At 47.4% G+C, this 20286-nt stretch overlaps 1 protein-coding gene across 1 annotated transcript in view; it reads right to left on the bottom strand.

Annotated features, from left to right (window-relative positions):
* Positions 1-20286, bottom strand: part of HCN4 (hyperpolarization activated cyclic nucleotide gated potassium channel 4) — a 98003-nt gene that overhangs the window by 58482 nt on the left and 19235 nt on the right. Inside the window, exon 2 of the mRNA XM_065688190.1 lies at positions 11648-12071. Within this exon, the coding sequence (XP_065544262.1) occupies positions 11648-12071 (424 nt within the window). The remainder of the gene's footprint in view (positions 1-11647; positions 12072-20286) is intronic.

Below are 20286 nucleotides of genomic sequence, written 5' to 3'. Positions count from 1 at the left end.
TTATGCTGAAGACAAAATACAAACATGTCTTTCACATCTGGAGGGAAGAGAACTAAAGGGAAAGGTTCTCAAGTGCCCATCCTCTTACCTACAGCTTGAGGTGATGTATCAGCTGGAAAAGGCAGCTGGAAGGATGTCTGCATCCTGGCAGGGAACAGACCTTTGAAGAAAGGCTCAGAGTGCAGATGAGCAAGACTTGCCCACGGGCCAGGCCTGTGGGGAGGGGAAAAAGCCTGCAGAAGGCACAACCAACCTGAATCACATGTGTTATTTTCCTCTCTCCACTTGTATGCAAATGTCAGCCCTTTTTATCCTTCCTTTGCATGGAAGAGCACTATGGAAATAGAGAGGAAGGTGACACTGCACAACTTCCCCATGACTCATTAGACACTTCGCATCTCCCACAGATGCTCTAGCACAAGACACGGATGGAGATACAGGGAGAGTGAGGAAGCACTGAGCTCATGCGATACACAAAGTTCATCACATTACAACACACTTACACAAACCCACCAGCAGAACATCCCCCTACAGCTGCTGAGGGTATTGCCAGTGAGCCCCTGGGAAGTGTGGCTGGGCTTGCTCTAGATGGTCTCTTGACATCTCCATGTGGCACATAAGGGCCACATTAAGTGCCATGGTAAGGCTCTGCCAAGGGCTGCTCCAAGCTTTTCCAGCTTCCGTGATGTGCTGTAACAACATGCCAGTGTACAGAGGCACAGTTCCCCGACCACCACTCCCAGTTTTCAGGGAAGATTTATAAGTGTGGTGAATTCAGGGGGATGATGCATCCTTCTAGCACTGAAAGGGAGGACCTTTGTCAGTGACACAGTCTCACACTGGCATGTCTCATCTCTCCTAGGTTCACCCTGCTACTTGCCAAAATCAACTGGGTCCAGGAGATAGGACTGGTTTTGGGTGCTGGGGATGAGTGGATGACTGAAACTTCTTTATCTCTTCAGTACCTTTCATTGGGGGTCACTGACAGAAGTCTCTGGACTTTGGCTACACCAAGTTCATAGACAAACTACACAACTTCAGCTTAATTCTTTGTAGCACCAGAAAAGCCAGACACACTGTTGGGTACAGTAGAATTAGTGGATTTTTGGGTGATGCATAGTAGGAAGGAGTCTAAATAAACCCTGTTTATGGGACAGTCTTTCCAAACTGGGCTGCACTGGGCCACAGCAAATCAAGAGGAATTAACACCCGGCAGTTTGCTGGCTGAAAAATAAATATACATAAATGAAAAAACCCAACAACCACAGCTGCTGTTAACTGCTCCCACCCCCTCCAGGGACCTGGGGAAGAGCAGGCCTGTCAGCTGCTGCAAGGGACATTATCCTCACAGTTTCCTGCCAGTGTTTACAAGGAAGCGCTGCTGCTGCTTGTCTGACTGCTTGTCACTGCCAGCACAGGGACAGGCTCTCACACTCACCCTCCCCAGGTGAGAGCACCTGAAGTGATCCTGTGTGAGGACAGCCCCAGCTGCACCCTGAGGTTCAGCTCTGAGCACATCCCAGCACTGGGCATGGGTATGGGGAGTGGTTGCTGCCCTCTCCTCCACCAGTACTGCACCAAGCCACTTCTCCATCTTCAAGCCGTGTTCAGCTCCTGGCCCACAGCTGACTCACCCCAAGATTTCCCTCACACCAGTATCCCTCTACACCAAATCCACTTACACACTGCATAAACCATCATCCTTTCATGATCCATCCTGGCTGATGAACCTGAGAAACACTCCCCAAATCTCCCCTTCTCTCCTAACCCTCAGACTAATAGAGTAAACCATGTGATGGTAACATCCTCTTCTATGCTCATCCACCTTGATGAGCCCAAGTCAACAGGTCAAGGGAGAGGATACATCACAAACTAATGAAAAGCTACCTCAGACAGAAGGGTGTGCTAAGATAAAGATACACATATCACACACAGGGTTGTTTCCAGGGAAGAGTAGAACAGTGTCCCCCAGCCCTGGGGAAGGACCCGCTATAGGTTACTTAGCAGGGAAGCGTGTTTCTATCCTATCTCAGTGGGATGCTCAGGGTCTGTGTCAAGCACATCCCAGCCTTAACAGCACCTCAGAAGTGTGAATGAACTGCAGTTGTTTAAGATCTGTGAGGTAACTACATTATCATCTTCATTTATGGGAAGGAACATTACAGGACTACAGGCATGTGGCTCATCCTAAGCCCAGAAGGAAGCCAGCAGAATGCTTGTGGTGTTTCTGTTTTCAGATCACATCTCTCTTTCTCCAGCTGTCACAAAAGGCAGAATGATCAAACCCTCTCTGATTTCTGGCTTCTCCTTCATAAACACTGGATGAGGAAATGGCAAAGAGAGACCCACCAGCAGGTCAGCAGGGAACTGCCTGCTACGTGGCTCTGCCAAGGGCCACCACTGCCATTTTGCATCCTCAGGGAAAAGAGTTTTCTCTTAGGTTAAAAAGCCCAAGTCCACCACTTCCCTTCCCTCCCCTTTCCCTCTCTCTGTGCATGATACACCCACTGCAGTCTGCCCCTGACTGACCAGATCATGTAGAGAACCACTGAGGTGAGGACTGAGAAAGCTGCATGGTCCAGGCTGCTCTGCAGCTGACCCAGCTCAGCACTGTTCAGCGTGTGGCCGGCTGCCACCACTGTCCCTCGGATGCTGCAGTGCACCCAGCTGAGCACCGCTGAGTCACGGAGCCTTGGAAGTGCCAGGGGTAGGAGAGCAGGTGTGGGAGTGAAAAGCAGGGCAATTCCCATCTTTTTCCCATTTTATGGAACATTCTTGTTGAGGAACTTCTGGACAGGCATCACCCAGCTCACAGCTCTGGCAGCTGTGGCTCTGCAGGACTGAGGAAAGGGAGGAATAGTTCCCAAAATATCTCTGGCCATGTGGGAGTAGAGAAGGTGACAGACGCTGGAAGAGATGAACAGGGGACATGAGTTCCTTGGAAGGAAAACCGGGGGTGAAGATCAGCATTGCCAACACTTCAGAAATCTTCTGTGGTGCTTGAACAAAGTGAATAAAAGGTTCTTGTACTGAAATCACAGACGTATTTCCAAGTCCTCTTCCAAGAAGGCAATAGGGAAAATTTTGCCATGAATTGCAAAGAGGTTTCAGAAACATTTGGCATTCTGCTGTGACTCTGGGAATGTGGAAAGCGCCTCACCCTTTCCTCTAGCCCTTGGGGTATTCCTGCGTATCAAAATTGGGGGAGTTAAAGCAGAAGAGGAAGCTTAAAAATTTGCATCCTTAAGAGAGAAGCAAGAATGAAATGTCATCTCTCAGCTCCAAAAGAGTTACCACATTGATTTCTGCTTCGGAAAAATGAGGTTAAGTTGGATGCATTAAGCTGGCAAACTGGATAATTGCATGTCCTGAAACTGTCTTCGAACCAGCTCTTTTCACAGCGGTGCTCAGAAAATAACTTCATCAATAAGGCTCCTGCCCATTAAACCCTCGCACTCTCTGTGTCCTGCTCAGGAGTGAAGCCTGTCCTTCTCGACAAAGACTTCTTCTTCCTTTCACCTCGAACTAGTAGGGAAAGTAGAGCTGTCTGCATTGCATTAGCATGTTTCTGGCAAGAGAAAAAGAGGGTAAAAACCAAACACATTCTCAGGGCTGGGGGTTTCTGGCTCCGGTTCCCCACACACAATGTGCTGCTGAGAGTCTTGCACTGGGGCTGGCAACTTGTCCTCTGGAGTGGAAGTGAGATCCACTCAGAGCCAGAGCTTGGCCTCAGGTTTGTGTTCCTCCATTCCCCAGCAAGAGTGGCCAGGGGCAGCCACTTCCAACCCACCCAACCCCGGTGCATCCCCAAAGGCAGGAAGGGTCCTGACCCTTCTGCATGGCTGATGTTGCCATGTTCCCTCTCTGAGTGCACAGCACCTTTGAAAGGCAAGAGCTTGCCTTTGGCTACCTTATTTGCATGGCAAGGCATTTGAATTCTTTAACTCACAGCATTATGTAGGGGTGGTGCTGGAGCCTGAGGGCTCACTCCAGCCCAGCGACCCTTGTCTGGGAGAGGGATTCAGGCTTCTGCTCTGCCTTGAGCTCCACAACATAACAGCACTTGCCAAGGGCTGTTGTGTCTGTGGTCAGTGAGGTGTACTGCAATCGCCTGTTCTCTCCCACCAGCCCTATCCACCTACAGGAATAAAACTGCCCTGGATTCCCCTGGTGTCAGTGGTGTCTCAGAGTGCCCACAGCTTCAAGGGGGAGGCAAGCAAAGCAAACCAGACAAGAAGAAACCACACACATATCTAAAGAGCTCTTGAGAGATTTTCCAGGATCTAACCCCCTGATGCCAGTGAGTGGGGTATTTTCCCTTTCTGCCAGCAGGGATTTGCTTTCCTTCAATCCCACTTCAGCGGGAGCAGCCTCAGGTCCCATCTGGCACTTCCCTTGCCCAGTGACTGGAATGGAGCACATGAGGATGCTCTGTGAGGAGATGAAGTAACTGACTTCAACCTCTCTTGGTAAGAAACAGCTCCACATTGACAGGCTCCTCCTTATGCTCCAAAATTCCCTTTTGTCCCTCCCCCATTAACCAACTTGACTGTCTTTTTTCCATGGTCCTATTTTGGGCCAAGCTCCTGCTTTATTCACACAACTTAGGATTTGGCACGCTCTTTTCCAACCCTGTCTTGCTATATACAAAAAGTGAGGTGAGGAAATGCTGTTCTCCTCAGCTACCTCATTAAAGCTTTTCACTTGCTACAAACACAATCAATAGTGCCTTCCTGGAAGAACCTTCAACCAGAGGAGAAATGTATTTACCACCACTTGCCAAGGCTAATGGTAAAGCACACTGACTTTAAGAATACGGTGAGTTTGGCAGCATATGATTCCATGCTGCCAAAAGGCAAAACCAGACTTGGCAGTGGATCAACAACCGAAATGGCAACAAGAATCTCCCTCTGAATGGATGCAGGAGCTGTATCAGCCATCCTGCTGACAACGGCACTATAAATATGCACATCACATACATACCATGCATGTGCTATATCGACATATACTGACACAAGGCTCTGCAGAGTAGGCTGCCTACGTACACAACCCGAGGGGCTCAGTTCCAGCTCCAGAGAGAGTACAGCCCTTGCAGGTTGGCCTTCACTGGGCTTTTTCTATGGGGCACAGCTCTACTGCAGCGTGAATGTGTGCTCCTACAGTTTCAGGGACCCAGGCACTGCCTTTGCTGCTTCCTGAGCTCACCAGAGTTTTCAGTGATTTAGAGCTTTCCTTAAGCTTTGCAGTCAGAGCACAAGGTTGCGAAGCCCCCTTTCTGTTACAAGCATACCTGGTATCACACCACCTCATACATCACCTCTATGACAGAACACAGCAGCCTGTGTCAGTGTGCTGAGGGCCCCCATATGGCCGCAGCTGGAGCATGCCCCATCCATAAAGCATTCAGCCTAAATGGTACTAAACCTTAGAAACCATCATGCCAGACTCCAGCACTTCTCTGAGGACCCTCTGTTACTGCAACACAGCAGCAGTGATAAAGCCTGCCAGAAACCCCCTCCACAAACAATGGCCTGAAGAAGAATGACAGGCAGCTGGCAAGATCTGGGCTCTGAGTTTCAGGCAGCTGGTGCTGGCAGAGAAATACAGGGACATGAGCTCCCCAGGAGAAAGGAAAACTCACCACAGTGCACAGTGATGGGGCACGTAAGGAGTAGGCTGGGAGGAGTCTAAGCGAAGAGGAAAATGAAAGGCTGGAACAGCAACCAGTGATTAGAGATCATTAGGAGATCAGCCTCTCTCTTTTGAAACCTCTGTAATTCCATCTCAGCATCAAAGCCCAGACTGGTGGCCCTTGTAACTCAGAACCAGGGCGGGGTACAGGCTAGACCTGGGCACTAACACACCCTTACACCCCGGCCAGTACGGACTTCACTCCAGAAGGGGGTGGGGGGAGGGTATTTAACCCCACTGCTGCTACCAGAGGGAGCCTGAGGCTTACTAGGGCCAGCCCCAGTGATGATTTTGTCACACAGGTACCTGGCTACTTGGAACAGATGCAAGAAAAGCCATCCATGAGACGCCAAATGATGCTACAACCTGGAACTGAACTACCGACCTAGAGACAAATGGCTCCATGCCCTAATCCCAACCCCTCAAGCCATCTATTCCCCTATCATAGCATCCTGTTGACAGCAGACACATTAAACAGTGCCAGAAGGTAACTGTAAAATAATAAACGGCTTTTTTCCTTTTTCATGGCAACCTCTGTAGCTGTGCAGCTATTCAAATATTTGCCTGGCTCCTTGTAATGCATTATAACCCCTTCTTTATGATATTCTCTCTTTGAAAGTATTCTCATTTCCCAGGTGGGAGCTTAATTTGCATTACAGCAAAGACAAACGCCACCAAACCCCACTTTTTTAGGTGTCTTTTGGCACAGAGCAGGGGATGGATCACTAGGTGCTGTGGGCAAGTGAGGGGAAAGCCAGTGTCTGGACAGGAACAGAGAACATTGTTTTCTTCTGTGGTCTGTCCTCCTTCCACGAAGATGTTGTGCTGTACAGTGGAAACAGTTCAATGTGGTACAATCTTCTAATGCATCAACAAGAGGGTTTTGCCATTGATTTCAGCTCAGCTTGGGTTTCCTCAAAAGAAAAAGATGCTGGAGTTTTGGGTCACTTTGTGCAGGAAGAGAGAAAATTGCTATAATTTGCATTATGGTTGTAATAAGCTCCTCTAATGATATTAAAGACAAATGCTGCTTTCAGAGATGAGGTAATGCAAATATAGGAAGGAATCCAGCCCATTCTGCCCCCCTCCCTGCCACATTACCAGTGTTTATTGAGTCTGCTTTTACTCCAGGGTGGCCAGAGGTTTTATGAGTTACTCCCCTGGGTCTGCCTTGCAATTGAACATGACAGAATTGCAAATCATAGCAATACAAACTTTGCTAAGCTATTTGGAACTGCCTATGCGATGGGGGCTTACTGTGCTACTGCAGAGCTACCATTTTGCCCAGGATCCATGGATTTGGGCTAACATTACATCCCCAGGCCACTAGCCACGTTATCACAGAATCATAGAATAGTTTGGGTTGCAAAAGACCTTAAGATCATTCAGTTCCAACCCCCTGCCACAGGCAGGGACACCTTCCACGAGAGCAGGTTGCTTCAAGCCCCTGTGTCCAACCTGGCCTTGGGATGAGGCAGCCCCAGCTTCTCTGGGCACCCTGTGCCAGCACTTCAGCACCCTCACAGTAAAGAATTTCATCCTTATGTCCAACCTGAAGAAGGCTACAAATAGAAGAAGCTAAGTGAATTCAGAAGAAACTAATGGAATTATCGATCAAATCACAAGGAAAAGCAGTTGGGAGCCATATTCTCACAGCCTCAGAGGCTCGCTCCTAGTCCTTCCACAAAGGCCCATCTAGCCTTTGAATCAATGTTCTGAATCTCTCTGAATCTTTCTGGAAGTGAGGTCACCATTCATATGATGTGCCCAGTAACAGACCTGACGAGATGCATTCCCTCCATTCTCAAGCTTCTATGTAATGTGGGAACTCAAGGGAAGAAAAGGACAGCATTCAGGAAAGTTTTCAAGCTTTCATTGCTGTAATAGCTTGAAAATCACTAAATTGCCCTTTTCTTCAGGTTCCAGCTGTAAAATTTGGAAACCGTATTTTTTTTTCTGACAAAAATCAGCAAAAATCCTCTTACTTATGATAATCTTATCATTGAGATATGTATCAAACCCAGTTAGTTTCTTCCCTTCCCATCATAACCCCTCGCACCTTGGGATGGGTTTGTAGGATGTTAATATTCAGAGTCTGCTTCCTCTCAACAGTTTCTCCAATACAACAGTGTGAAGGTCCAACTCCCTGACTCACGTGGAGGTGACAGTGTGCCTCCAAGTTCCCACAGTCAGGAACCACTGAGCAGCCCAGACACCCTGAAATGCTCTTGGAGTGGTTCAAAGGCCAAGATGACAACAGCTTCCCTGAGAATGAACTAGGCATGACAGGAGAACCCATGTATGAAGCTGGTGCAGGGCCTGGAGCACAAGTCAGATGAGGAACAGCTGGGGGACAGGGGGAGCTTTAGTCTGGAGAAGAGAAGGCTCAGGGGGGACCTGATCGCTCCGTGCAAGTGCCTGACAGGAGGATGGAGCCAGGAGGGGGCTGGGCTCTGCTCCCAAGGAACAAAGGATGGGACAAGAGGAAACGGCCTCAAGCTGCACCAGGGCAGGAGCTGAGGAACAATTCCTTTCCCAAAGGGTGCTCAGGCATTGGAACAGGCTGCCCAGGGCAGGGCTGCAGTCACTGTCCCTCCAAGTGTTCACACACCATGGAGATGAGGCCCTTGGTGCCATGGGGCAGTGGTGGCCTTGGCAGTACTGGGGAGCGGTTGGACTTGATGTGCTTAAAGGTCTTTTCCAACCCGGTTGATTCTGTGATTCTATGTTTGTTCTATCTCTGACTGTACAGCCCTGCACACAGACCCTCCTGGATCTCTGCTTATAGACTTGGTGACTACTGCTGGCTCTGGCCAGCACAGTGTGCCTTCCTCCACTGCTACCAAGCTTTCCACTGCAGGGTAGGTATGGCAGACACTTCAGAAAGACTCTATTTATATCCTGCCCTACTGGTGAAGTCATGCGTTGGACCACTCATGCAAAATGGATCATGCAAATGAAACTGCTATGTTTGGAATTTAGCTTATTTTCGTACCCCAATGAACATGGGTACATCAGAGTGTTTTGCTTCTTTGTTTTTCTGTTTCCTTCAGGTTGTTTGCCCAGCTGCAGGCCCCAAAGCACTTGGTTCAGATCTGGGGAGCATGTCAGAGCAGAGCTCTGCTGAGCCACAGTGGTGCTGGCACTTCAAACCACTGGCTGTCAAGCCCACAGGCTCCTGACTAGCACTGATCTGGAACGGGTGAGAGCCTGGCTGCTTTACAGCACTGCAGCCTTAGAGAAGCTGCTCTCTCCTCACTGCAGGGTGAGTGATAAATTCATGCAGGGCATGGCCAATTGAAGGGGAAGAAACAGAGGCTCCCTGTGAACTCAGGAAGGGACCACTTATCCCAGTACTCACTCAGAGCTACACTAATGCACAGATGGAATGTTCATCTTGGAGGCAGAGTAAGTAGATTAACATCTCTGTGTACACTGGATCCCCCTCTCCTCCTCATGCAGGACCCAGAGTCTCAACACTAGTCATAAGCAACGCAGCAGTGGTTGCTCCATCAGAAGTCACAGCATAAGCTCAGTACATGCGAGCAGTGATGCTGCATCCAGACATAAGGCAGCACACTCTCTCCCTGACTACTCCATCTGTTAACTCTGCCTCGGACTGCCCCTAACACAGTCCTGTTCACACACAGACTCTTCTTCAGTGGACGAGGTGAGCCCTACTGAAGTCTTAGCTTATCTGGTCACGTGCAAAGAGCCGGAGACTGCCTACCAGATAAGATACTGAGTGGGGTAGTGGTGGGGAGGAACAAAGGAGAACAAAAGTCTTCAGCAATCCAACAGTCCTCCTTTAACCCTGCACAGCAACCTGACCCCTGCGCACACCCCGAGTAAGTCTAGTCCAACACTGCTGTGTCCTATAGGAATGAACACTTCCAGATCACCACTGCTGATCTGTGCAGTGAGGGAAGATTAATGGGAACTTTCAGAGTAAGTAGGCACTTCAGAGTAAGAAGAAGAAAGAACTGTCAGTGTGGTTCCAGGGAGCGCAACCATTTACTCCCACACAAAGATGAAGAAGCACTTCTCTTCCCTCTCTCCTTGCTGCTTTGTAGCCTGCACTGCACCAACAAGGGATGAGCCCTTCTCTCTGCTTCCCTCCCTAATTCGAGAAGGTGGAAAACCTCCTAGGATCATACTCTCTCCAGGAAACTGCTGCTTGGGAAAGACTATGGTGTTCAGGCTGCTGGGCTCTGCAATGCATAACAGAGTCTGCATTGCAGTCTCAAACTGCAATCCAGCACCATCTGTCCCTTCCGCTTGCAACACTGCATCACTCCAGGACTCAGTTCTTCAGGGGGAGGTCTGGGGAGCTTCTGGCTGTGCTGCCGTGGTACCCACCACAGCCAGCAAAAGGGTGAGATGCCCCAGGGTCTGTATCACCAGACTGAAACTAGAAATGGCTGCTCAGAGAAAAGTGGGTGAGATGACAGGGAAAGGGCTCTGGTTTGCTTTCATTTCATTATGGTTTAGAACAAATCCAGTACAATCAACAGCAAATATACTTAAATACTCTTCAACAGCCTTCAGGAAAGGAAGTCAAGGAGCAGAGACAAGCAAGCCAGGAGCTCTGCACGGCTGGGGCTATGTGCAAATCTGTATGAAGGAGCAACTTTAACAACAGCCTAAGCCACCACATTGCCTTTCCTGAGTGTTCTTCGATTAGAGGACAGAGCAGCAACAGAGCCAAGGGACAGGACAACAGACCTGGAGACACCTCACTGCTTTGCTCAGTCCCTGACTTACTGAGTCACACTGGGAAGGACACTTTTGCTTTATTTATCTCCGTCTCTGCACTTCCTGTCTGCCTGTGCTGTGAAGCAAATGACACTTGCACTGAACAGCACTGAACAGCACCTTGCACAACATCATCCCAAACTTCACCAAAGCATTTTGCTCTGCTGCAAGTAAAGCATTCACAAATCGTACCACCACAAAGCTGAAGTGTGCACCAGTGCTCCCCCTCTGAGTCAGTGATGCTGGGAAGAGGTCCAGCTCTGTCACGAATTAGTGTTCTGACAGCTCGGTGCAATCTAGCCATGACTTGCATGGCTGCTTTCGTTTCACATTCCCAGGAGCACATTCTGCATTAGATCATGCTCTGCATCAGGCTCTGCTCCAAAGCAGAAGAGGAAGTATGGGGAGGAAGATGTACCTGCCTTGTCCTGCTTTTCTTGTCCTGGAAATATGCTCCTGACATGTGGAGAAAGATGCTGAGAGCTTTCTCTCTGCTTTGAAGAGCACAGAGACAGAAAAATTAACTAATCTTCAACCTACTTGTAAGGTTGTGGCCTCACTTGAATTACACCCGACAGCTCAACCTCCACATGGGAACTCCCCTGGGAACAGCACAGGGCTCTTGCTTTTCACCAGACCTTTATGTCTTTAAACAGACCCTATCTGTCAGCAGATTGCTCTTCCCTCCTCTTCCCCTCAACACAGAGTAAGAGAATTTAGAAAGCAAGAAGATTATAAATACATCACTGAGCCATTTATTTAAGAGATAAGCATGTCAAAGAAGAGGTGCCACAGGTTCTGCAAATCAGCTTTATCTAGACCTTTCCTTTGAGCTGTTTCTGGACCTTCTGGAGCTCTGGGAGGGCAGGACCCCGGTGTCTGGCTAACTGCTCCACTCACTGGCAGCTCTGTAACTCTACACTTGCGGCAGGGGGTCCACCCAGCCCATACATCATCTATGCAGAGTATATATATTATGATGGTAAAGCAGATAGTACAGTATCAAGTGACTAAATACCAATATGCTGAAGCCCCTCTCAGGAGCCTGCTAAAAGCAAAGCATCAGACTCAAGACACAATTTGTTAGCATTCACACTGGCAGAAAGCAGGAGAATGGGCATTCAAAGAAAGCACTACTGTGTAATATCAGCATAAATAGAGAAAAGATGTAGGACGCAAGTGCACCACAGGCTCTGCTCACCTCCTCCCACTGGTGGATGTAGCGGATGAGGCGGGAGAGCCGCAGCAGCCGCAGGAGGCTGAGGATCTTGGTGAAGCGCACGATGCGCAGCGCCCGGGCAGTCTTGTACACCTCTGAGTCAATGCGGGTTTCAACTATCAAGAAGATATAGTCCACAGGGATGGAGGAGATAAAATCTACCACAAACCAGCTCTTCAGGTACTTCATCTTGATCCTCTGTGGGTCTAGGATGATCTCTGTGTTGTCCTCCACCACAATCCCAGTTCGAAAGTTGAGGACAAGGTCGATGAGGAAGAACGTGTCCGAAACCACATTGAAGACAATCCACGGTGTAGTGTTTTCATCTTTGAAAAAAGTGATGCCCACAGGGATGATGATCAGGTTCCCTACCATCAGAAGCAGCATGGTCAAATCCCAATAAAACCTGGACAGCAAGACAGAAACACAGAAGATCAGCTACAGTGTGGGAGATCAGGGAGCCCAGGTCAACAGAACTAATGCGCTTTATACACCTCTACTGTCAATCACTCCCTGTGCTCTGCCAGTCTGTCTGTACTAAGAGTACGCAAGCTGCTAATGACGTACTTGATATCACAGGAACACTCATCTTCTGGCTTAGAGGGTTCAGAAAGGAACTGAGTACAGGGATGAACATGCCCACTTGAAAACTTCAACTGGGACTTTAGAGCCATCCAAGCAGAGACTGACATACCTGCAGTTACTACAATGACTGTTAGGTAAAGGGATAAAGAACACAAGTATGTGGAAGGCCTCAGAGTTCATGTATCAGTAAAGTCATCTGGGGTTAACACCCTCAGGCTACTGTCTGATCTTTCTTTGGAAGCAGCAAGCACTGACAGCACTGGGATCAGGATGGAAATGAAGACTGGGCTGTGATCTGCAGTGCTCAGTTATGTGCTGAGCCAAGCTTATGCTGAGCCTGGACTTGAGGAGTTAGTCCACACTCTACAGACCCCTGTTTGTACAGACATCATCAATAAAGCCTGGAGGCACGTGCCTGGAAATACCTATTTCTTTTCTAAGGTAGGCAGTGACAACATTTAACGGCTGCTCCATGGAGCAGTCTCCAAGAAGCTTCTCTTCCCTTCAGTGGCAAGTCAGTAGTGTTGTTTTAAGATTTCTCTCAGGTGTCAGTGTAAAAGATACACAACGGTGTTGCCACAACTCACCCAGAGTGAGGAGTAAAAACCTTCCTGGGTCTCCCAGTTTGTTGAGGAGTCTCAGGAAGGAGCCACTGCCCACCACAGTGGTGCTCCAAACGTTTCACATACAGAGATGCCAACATGTTGTGGCTTCACACTGCCAAGATTTCATCAGTTCCACACTGTAAACTACAGGGTGGCTACTACAATATTGTGAGGTATCATGAATAACTTGTATTAAGCTGCACTTGTCCCAGCAAATGAGCAAAGGGCACAGAGCAAAGAGATTATCAGGTTTGGTTATCAGCATGGTATTTGTATTATTACTGATATCTTGAGTACCAAATAAGACAAACTTCCCAGGCCACTGAGCAGGTTAACATGAGGGAGAGAACTGAGCCTTCCTTTAAATCAATCTTCCCAACAGTAGTGAAGTCAACAGAGTAAGTCTGGATTTACAGGGATAGAATGTAGGAAACTGTTGGGTTTGCTGAAGGACATGCACGTGCTGCTTCTCTGTCTGACAGGTTACAGCCCAAACCCCTGAGGTGTTTCAGGAGGAAGAGATCTGCCTTAAAGATCCTCAAAATGTAGCTTTGGTAAGAGCTGTTCAGCTGGGCCTCAGAGCTGCTACAGAACAGTATCTCTATAGTGAGGCAACCACACCTGTTTCTTAACTCTCAGCGGGAAAACAAAAAGGGCAGAGTATGTTTTAAAACCCCTAAAAGCATATTTAAGATTCCAGGTATTACACAGGTACAGACAGGTCACAACCCAGCACCACACCAGCAGTTCTCAGAACATTCAGCAGAGGCTGGTGGGAACTGACTTCAGCACAAGCAAAGTTATAATCCACTGCTGAGGCTTTATGCCATCATCTGTCTCTACCCTGCTCTCTAGGTGCCATGCCCCTGCAGGCATGGCAGCACCCAGTTCTTCACTTACTATAAGGCTGCAGCTGGTGCTGGTAGACACCCAGCAATGAGATTTGTCCATCTCTAAGAGCTGGGCTGTGTCACGCAGTGTTGTACATTAATACAGCAGAAATCCATGTTGTGGTCTTCCTCTGGAAGGGCTTGAGATGATGCTGCAGCTTTCCTAGTCAATTCACCTACACAATAATCCCACAAGAGCAGCAAGTCTGGACGCAGTGGGTGTATTAGCGCTGAAAACAAATAACCTCCCAGCCATCTTTAATTTGCCTTAGGGGATACAGAAGGAGATGCACAAAAAAGGATTTTTTCCCTGAGTTTCAAATGAATAGCATGAGGCAGACATGGCCAGACATGCAGGGATGGAACAGTGAGAGGCTTTCCTCAGAGAGCTTGGGATTCTTGTGCCTCTTATTTTCACACTGGGTGGTGATTTCAATACTCAGTGGCAAGTGGTGACAGTGACAGCAGTGGTAAGGATGGCTCCACAGCTTCAGGAAGATGTTTTCCATACACGCAACCCCAGTAAAATGCTTTCTGTCTGGCTCTAGCACCTCCTGTTACCCCACTCCTGCAGTCAGCACAGTCATAGCACAGTCAGCTATCCTGCATCCTGATTTATGGAATTTCTTACAGCTGTTCTCATTCTAAGATCCTCAAACTCACTTCACACATGTTCCTCAGTCCCAGTCTGCTATTACTGCTGATCTGTCTGCAGAGAATCATGGTTTGTAATGTGGGCAAGCAAAGATGAAGTGCAAAAATTCATTGCCCTGCGTTTCTTAAAGCAGAGTTCTCCTCCAGGGTGTACTACTGCCTCAAGATTATTGTCACAAGCTCTCCTCAGTTCTGACCTTTAAAGGCATCGCTTACAAAACACAAGAGGTAAACTTGAGTATCAGTGCACCCCTGCTAATAAAAGGGTAGTCAAGGTGCCAGGGAGGAGAGAACCTTTGGGCTTTACAAAGGAGGCAGAAAAAGCTGAACACCCCCAAGAATTTGGTCTGTGCACCAATCCCAGCATAGGGAATTCACATTGTAACAGCCTACAAATTCAAATTTGATTATTAAGATCCCACAGCTCCTGCACACTTTAAGTTTCACAGATGAAGCATCACTTGCTCAGGGTGGCATCACTGGATTTAGAATGAATAGACTCTGGGTGACCATGACACCTCAGAGTTCTAATACCATCCATGGGTAATTTTGTATTTACGTGGAGGAGCATCTTTTCACTCCCCGTAAATTACTGGTCAGGATGACTAAGGGTGCATGTGATGTATGTGAGGGCAAGCACCAGCTATTAATAATCCACGCTTTCTGTATTTCTGCTATTCCTTTCACCCAGGGACTCCACAGAGCTGACAGTGATGAACTTGGCTCTGCAGCACCCATGAGAGGCAGATAGAGTTATTATCCCTGTCTTGCAGATAGAGAAGCTGAATGGGATTTGTTCACGGAAGTCTGAGGCCAAGTGAAGATGAGGGCCTGAACTGGATTCTTTGAGTCTAACCAGACCTGAAGCTATTTGTACGGCTTGAAAAAGGTTTTTAACACTGTCTTGGATGTCCTCCTCTGATAGCCTGTCTTCTTCTCTCATCTCTTCCTGTTTTCAAAAGCCTACATAAAAAATTAATAAATATGAATGTATTGTTTGATTATAGTTGACTCAGTGAGACCGAGCAGCTCACAGCACAGGGAACTGCCAGCACTACAGAAGCCAGATGTCTTGTTCAAACACACTTGTTTTTCATCCTACATCCTACTCTACACATGCTTCTTAGATCTGAAAATTACCCTTCAACATGCACTGCTACTGCTGAGTTTTTAATTCGTAATGTATTATTTAGCTGTAACAGAATACATCTGAGATTCAGTGTGGCAAAGACAATTTAAGAACATACTTTATGCTCTTTAAGCAGAGGTGGTGTCAGTCCGTTGATTTGCTAGCACATACAACTTCTGGAGGTGGGTTTTGACCAGAAAGTCAGATCATCTTTCCCTTCTGTCTAGTGCACGAGGGAACAGCAGGCTCAGAATACTGCTTTTAGATGTCATGGTTTTAATGGAATAAACCTCGATCTTTCAAAACCCTTCCGTGATGCACTGTAACCCATTACAGTGCATGAGCTCAGGAAGGACTGTGACCAGCTGAAGAGAAAACAGAGAATTGCAGAGGTTAGCTGGGTCAGCATCACAGCGTCACTATTGCACCCAAAACCTGCCCCAATGGGGCACATGTGTGGCCTAAAGTTCTGCTCTTGCTCTGTAGTGTTTGCACTGTCAAGAGAAAGTACACTGGAGCAACCTCACCTTTAAATTACCAAAGCCTTTTAGACATTTTCAGCTTGTGCTGAAAGGCAGCCAACTCTGGGTTGAACCGAGGCGCTGCCTGAAAATGCACAGAGAGGGAGAAGAAATGAAACTGCATCTAACTGGAAATGCCAGGAGTCAGGATATTACCACCGGCGATGGAACTGTGCTCAGACACCCTGGCCAACCTTCCCAGCCTTGCAAGAGCAGTTCTTTAATGAATGTATCTTGCTAAAACCAACACCAAAGACAGACCCAAGGCTCTCCCAAGCCCAGGCAGGAGCACTACCTCAGTGCTGACTCAAGAAACAAAGTGCCACCCGCTGAGACCCAAATGCCATCTCCATCCTCAGCTTTCCACGGGGAGGAATTGCACCTTATTCCTTTCAGAAGCTGATGAAAATCTGCCCTTTCCTCCTTCCCCCACTCTGGACTGCACATTGAATCAGACCCTGCTGTGCTCACCAGCAGCTATCCTGACAGGAAAGAGCTTGTGCAGCAATTCCCAGTACCGCTAGTTAGGCTAGAAATAGAAACCCTCTTTGCAAAGAGCATGAGCAAATGGGTGTCAGTGTGGCTGAAGCAGCAACAGTGGGAGGTAAGTTTACTCCAGAAAGCAGCCATTCACACTGCTATCTGAAGGGAGAGGAGAAGGAAACAGCAGGAAGAGCTCCTTCCCTGTCTTTGGAAGCATTACTTCTCGCAGAGAGGAGTAGGCGTATTTCTACTGGAGAGTTACAAACTTTGCATTATGCACAGAGATAATAGGAGGAACATAGTGATTCACTGCTCCTAAACACACTAAAGGACGCTTAACCAGCCACTGGGGCCAAGAATTCACTTGTTAGAAGGATTCATTTATTTTTAGGGAGTAACACAAATACCTGTGCACTTGAAAACCTCTTTGAAATTAATATCCAGAAAAAAAGAGTCAAATGACTTACAACAATATTCCATGTGCTGCATAATGGGAAATGATTAGGGGGCCCTAGCTAAAGAGGAAGACAGTTTTAATTCCTTCTGACCAATCTATGCAAATAATATGTATCTTCTGCCACCCTGAATAAACCCTGAGAGCACTGATCATAAGCCATGTGTGATGACAGCCTGAGGAGCAGAGCTCTGCTGTGTCCCAGCCTCCTCTAGACCTCCCTGCTGCTGGCTCACTAAGCCCTGCTTGGCCCATCCCTTCTTGCTCTGCAAGTGCATAGGAAATGAACAGTGGAGAAACACCAGGGCTGATACAGCAGTAAAGGGCTACACTCCTGGTACTGGCACCTACAGAAGGTGTTCCAACCGTCATGATGCCAGCAAAGAGGCAGGACTGGGAGCCCTGTGCACCTGGTAGTCTGAACTATTCATCTGCTGATATCAGATGCTGTAGTCATCATGATACCTCAGCTGGCTGTCAGAGAGTAAGAGGTATCACTGAATTACTAAGATAGGACACAATTTTGCATGGTTATAAACTGACAGAGGGGAGATTTAGATTAGACATTAGGCCAAAGCTCTTCTCTGTGAGGGTGCTGAGGCGCTGGCACAGGGTGCCCAGAGAAGCTGTGGCTGCCCCAACCCTGGCAGTGTTCAAGGCCAGGTTGGACACAGGGGCTTGGAGCAAGCTGCTCTAGGGGAAGGTGTCCCTGCCTGTGGCAGAGGGTTGGAACTGGGTGAGCTTTAAGGTCCCTTTCAACCCAAACCAGTCTGGGATTCTATGTGATTAACTTCCATGTCATCAGGAGCAAAAGGACAATTAGCTCGTGGTGAATATTAAGTGCTTACACAAGGGACAGCACAGAGCACAGAAGGTGCACACCTTGGAGCACTTCACATCAAGATTTCTTAAAACTCATGTGCTGACTTCTACCAAATTCTGACTGAATTCAAGTGACATTTTCACTTGAGAAGTGATATTCCCCAAGGTCTGTATTTAGCCATTGACTTAGATTATCACCACTCCACACAACTGCTCACACAATCCCCTCAGAGCTGCAGCACCGCATTCCGTGTTTCCAGTTTAACAGATATGCTCGTATTATTACCTTAAAATATAATGACATGGATTTGGGTGAGTGGAATATTAAGGAAGCTATTGCTTATGTAATATTTTACTGTGGCATTTGCAGGCCCAGCAAAGCAGCCTGGCAGCTTTTCATTGCTTCTTTAGAGTCACTGTTTAAATCTAATACTACATCATCAACCAGTGAGCAGCAACCTGCGTTTTTCAAAGTGATGTCCATACATTCATTAAATCCCAAGAGATGTAATTAAAGTATATTAGCATCCCATATTACAAATAGATGGACTATGAGATACTAAAGACTTCAGTAACTCACTCAGAGCTAGAACTGCTATCCAGCAAATAGAGTTGCCTAGTTTCAGCAGAGGTTTCCAGTCATGTTAAACACTACAATTTGATCAGTAGCAGCAAAGGGGAGATTTCCTTTCTTTTACATTGTAAAAATATAAATGTACACATTACTTGGTGGTATTTTTACTCCAGCTGTAATAGTTGACAATTTGCAAACACCACGTTTGAAGCATTGATGCATTTAACCGATTATAACAGAGTACATTGTGAATTATGCCCTTTAACTCACAAACCACAATGCGCTGTATTAATATAAGTTAGCTTAAATTATTAGTTCTTTGATAGTACCTACACTACACTCACTCTACTGTTGGGCGTCTTGGAGAGGTAAAGATTTGCCTCCATTTGCCTCCAGTTTAAAACAGGCTTTGTGCATCAGCCAAGGCAGATAGTCCTGGTGTTCTGTGACCTTGCTGGAACAGCTTCATTACATTTCCTGTTTTTCTGTCTCTAAACCCAAGCACTTTGCATTATCTTTGTGCTGAAGTGCACCAGTCATGAAGCAAAACCACATTCAGAGAAGTACAGTCAAGCATGTAATAAAAAATGGACTCTTATGCCCAGGAGCTGCTGACACCCCTTCTCCTGAGTGTGTTTAACTTCCCCTCAGATAGGGAAGCTGCTGATAGAATTCGAGTGACTTGGCTGGGACAACAGCACTCTAATTACCAGATACTGTTATCTTCCACCCAAGTTCCTCCAAATGCTGTATGTGAACTGCACAGCAAGTGCCATCCCTAAGCTTGGCTTCCTGGAGCCTGAGCAAGTTCATGGAGGCCAAAGCACTGTTGTCTGGCTTGCATGTGTCTTGCATGTTACAGTTCTGGACATCTGATCTGTAAAGTAAATGTCTACCACCTAAACCTGCACTGTGCTTAAGAGAAACTGTGCAAGCATTTGCAAGAGGTTTATGTGTAACCTACCATTTGATAAATGCAAATATACTTACACCTAGGTCTTGTTCTGCAAACACACTGTCTACAGAAACAATATACTCCTGCACCTCATTTCCAGTAATGCTGAAACACAAACGTGTCACAAGAACAGTAATGGTAGATTCTGCATGGAGCAGTCAACTGACCACTCTCCTCAACTCCTGCTGCCTTCCTGCCAGCAAACACCATCCTGACAAATTAAACCATATCCTAAAGCTATACTTAGAAGCCCGTCTTCCCAGAAAGGTAAAAATAAACAAGGTTTCATTTCACTTTGAGGGATGTACACACAGGAACGGAGACAGCCACAAGAGACTTCGTTTGTTCTGGCTCTATATTTGGAGTATAGAGGCCAACAGAGCACACACCCCATTTCCACCTAAAAGCAGCATTAGCAGTATTTTCTCACTTGCCTGGATGCAGCTATTACCAGCACATGGAGATTTTTGCGGGTACTACTGTAAGGAAGCTTATTCCCCCTCCTGCTGAGGGCCCAAAGGACTAACATTTACATGCTGAACCAGGTAATTCATTGCTGTTCCCACAGCACCACTGAGGTGATCAAAGATATAAACTGCTCTGCAGTGGAAATTCATTGGAGCAGTGGCTGGAGACACTTTGGGAAGACAAACATGGTGGAGATTCTGTGGGAGACTTGTAAGAACGTGTTTCCCCTTGAAGGAAACCAGGTCAGAGCAAGCCCTGGCAAACGAAGCTCTAACGTGTCCGCAGGAACTCCTCTCCCTACTGCCGCTATGTCAGCCCACTTCAGGCTCCCTACTGAGGGAAGGTTACAGATGACACCAGTTGCTGGTGGTCTGGGATTACCAGCGTGGCTGCCTCATCAAACTTCATTAGAAGGAACCTGCACACCACATCCCCCAGAGTCAAAGAATTCAGGACATTTTCCATTTGTAGCACTTAAACT

The sequence above is a fragment of the Lathamus discolor genome, chromosome 8 (assembly GCF_037157495.1).
Source record: "Lathamus discolor isolate bLatDis1 chromosome 8, bLatDis1.hap1, whole genome shotgun sequence".
Classification (NCBI taxonomy): Eukaryota; Metazoa; Chordata; class Aves; order Psittaciformes; family Psittacidae; genus Lathamus; species Lathamus discolor.
Note: the sequence above shows the minus strand (reverse complement) of the source record. Positions and strands in the feature narration are given on the sequence as shown.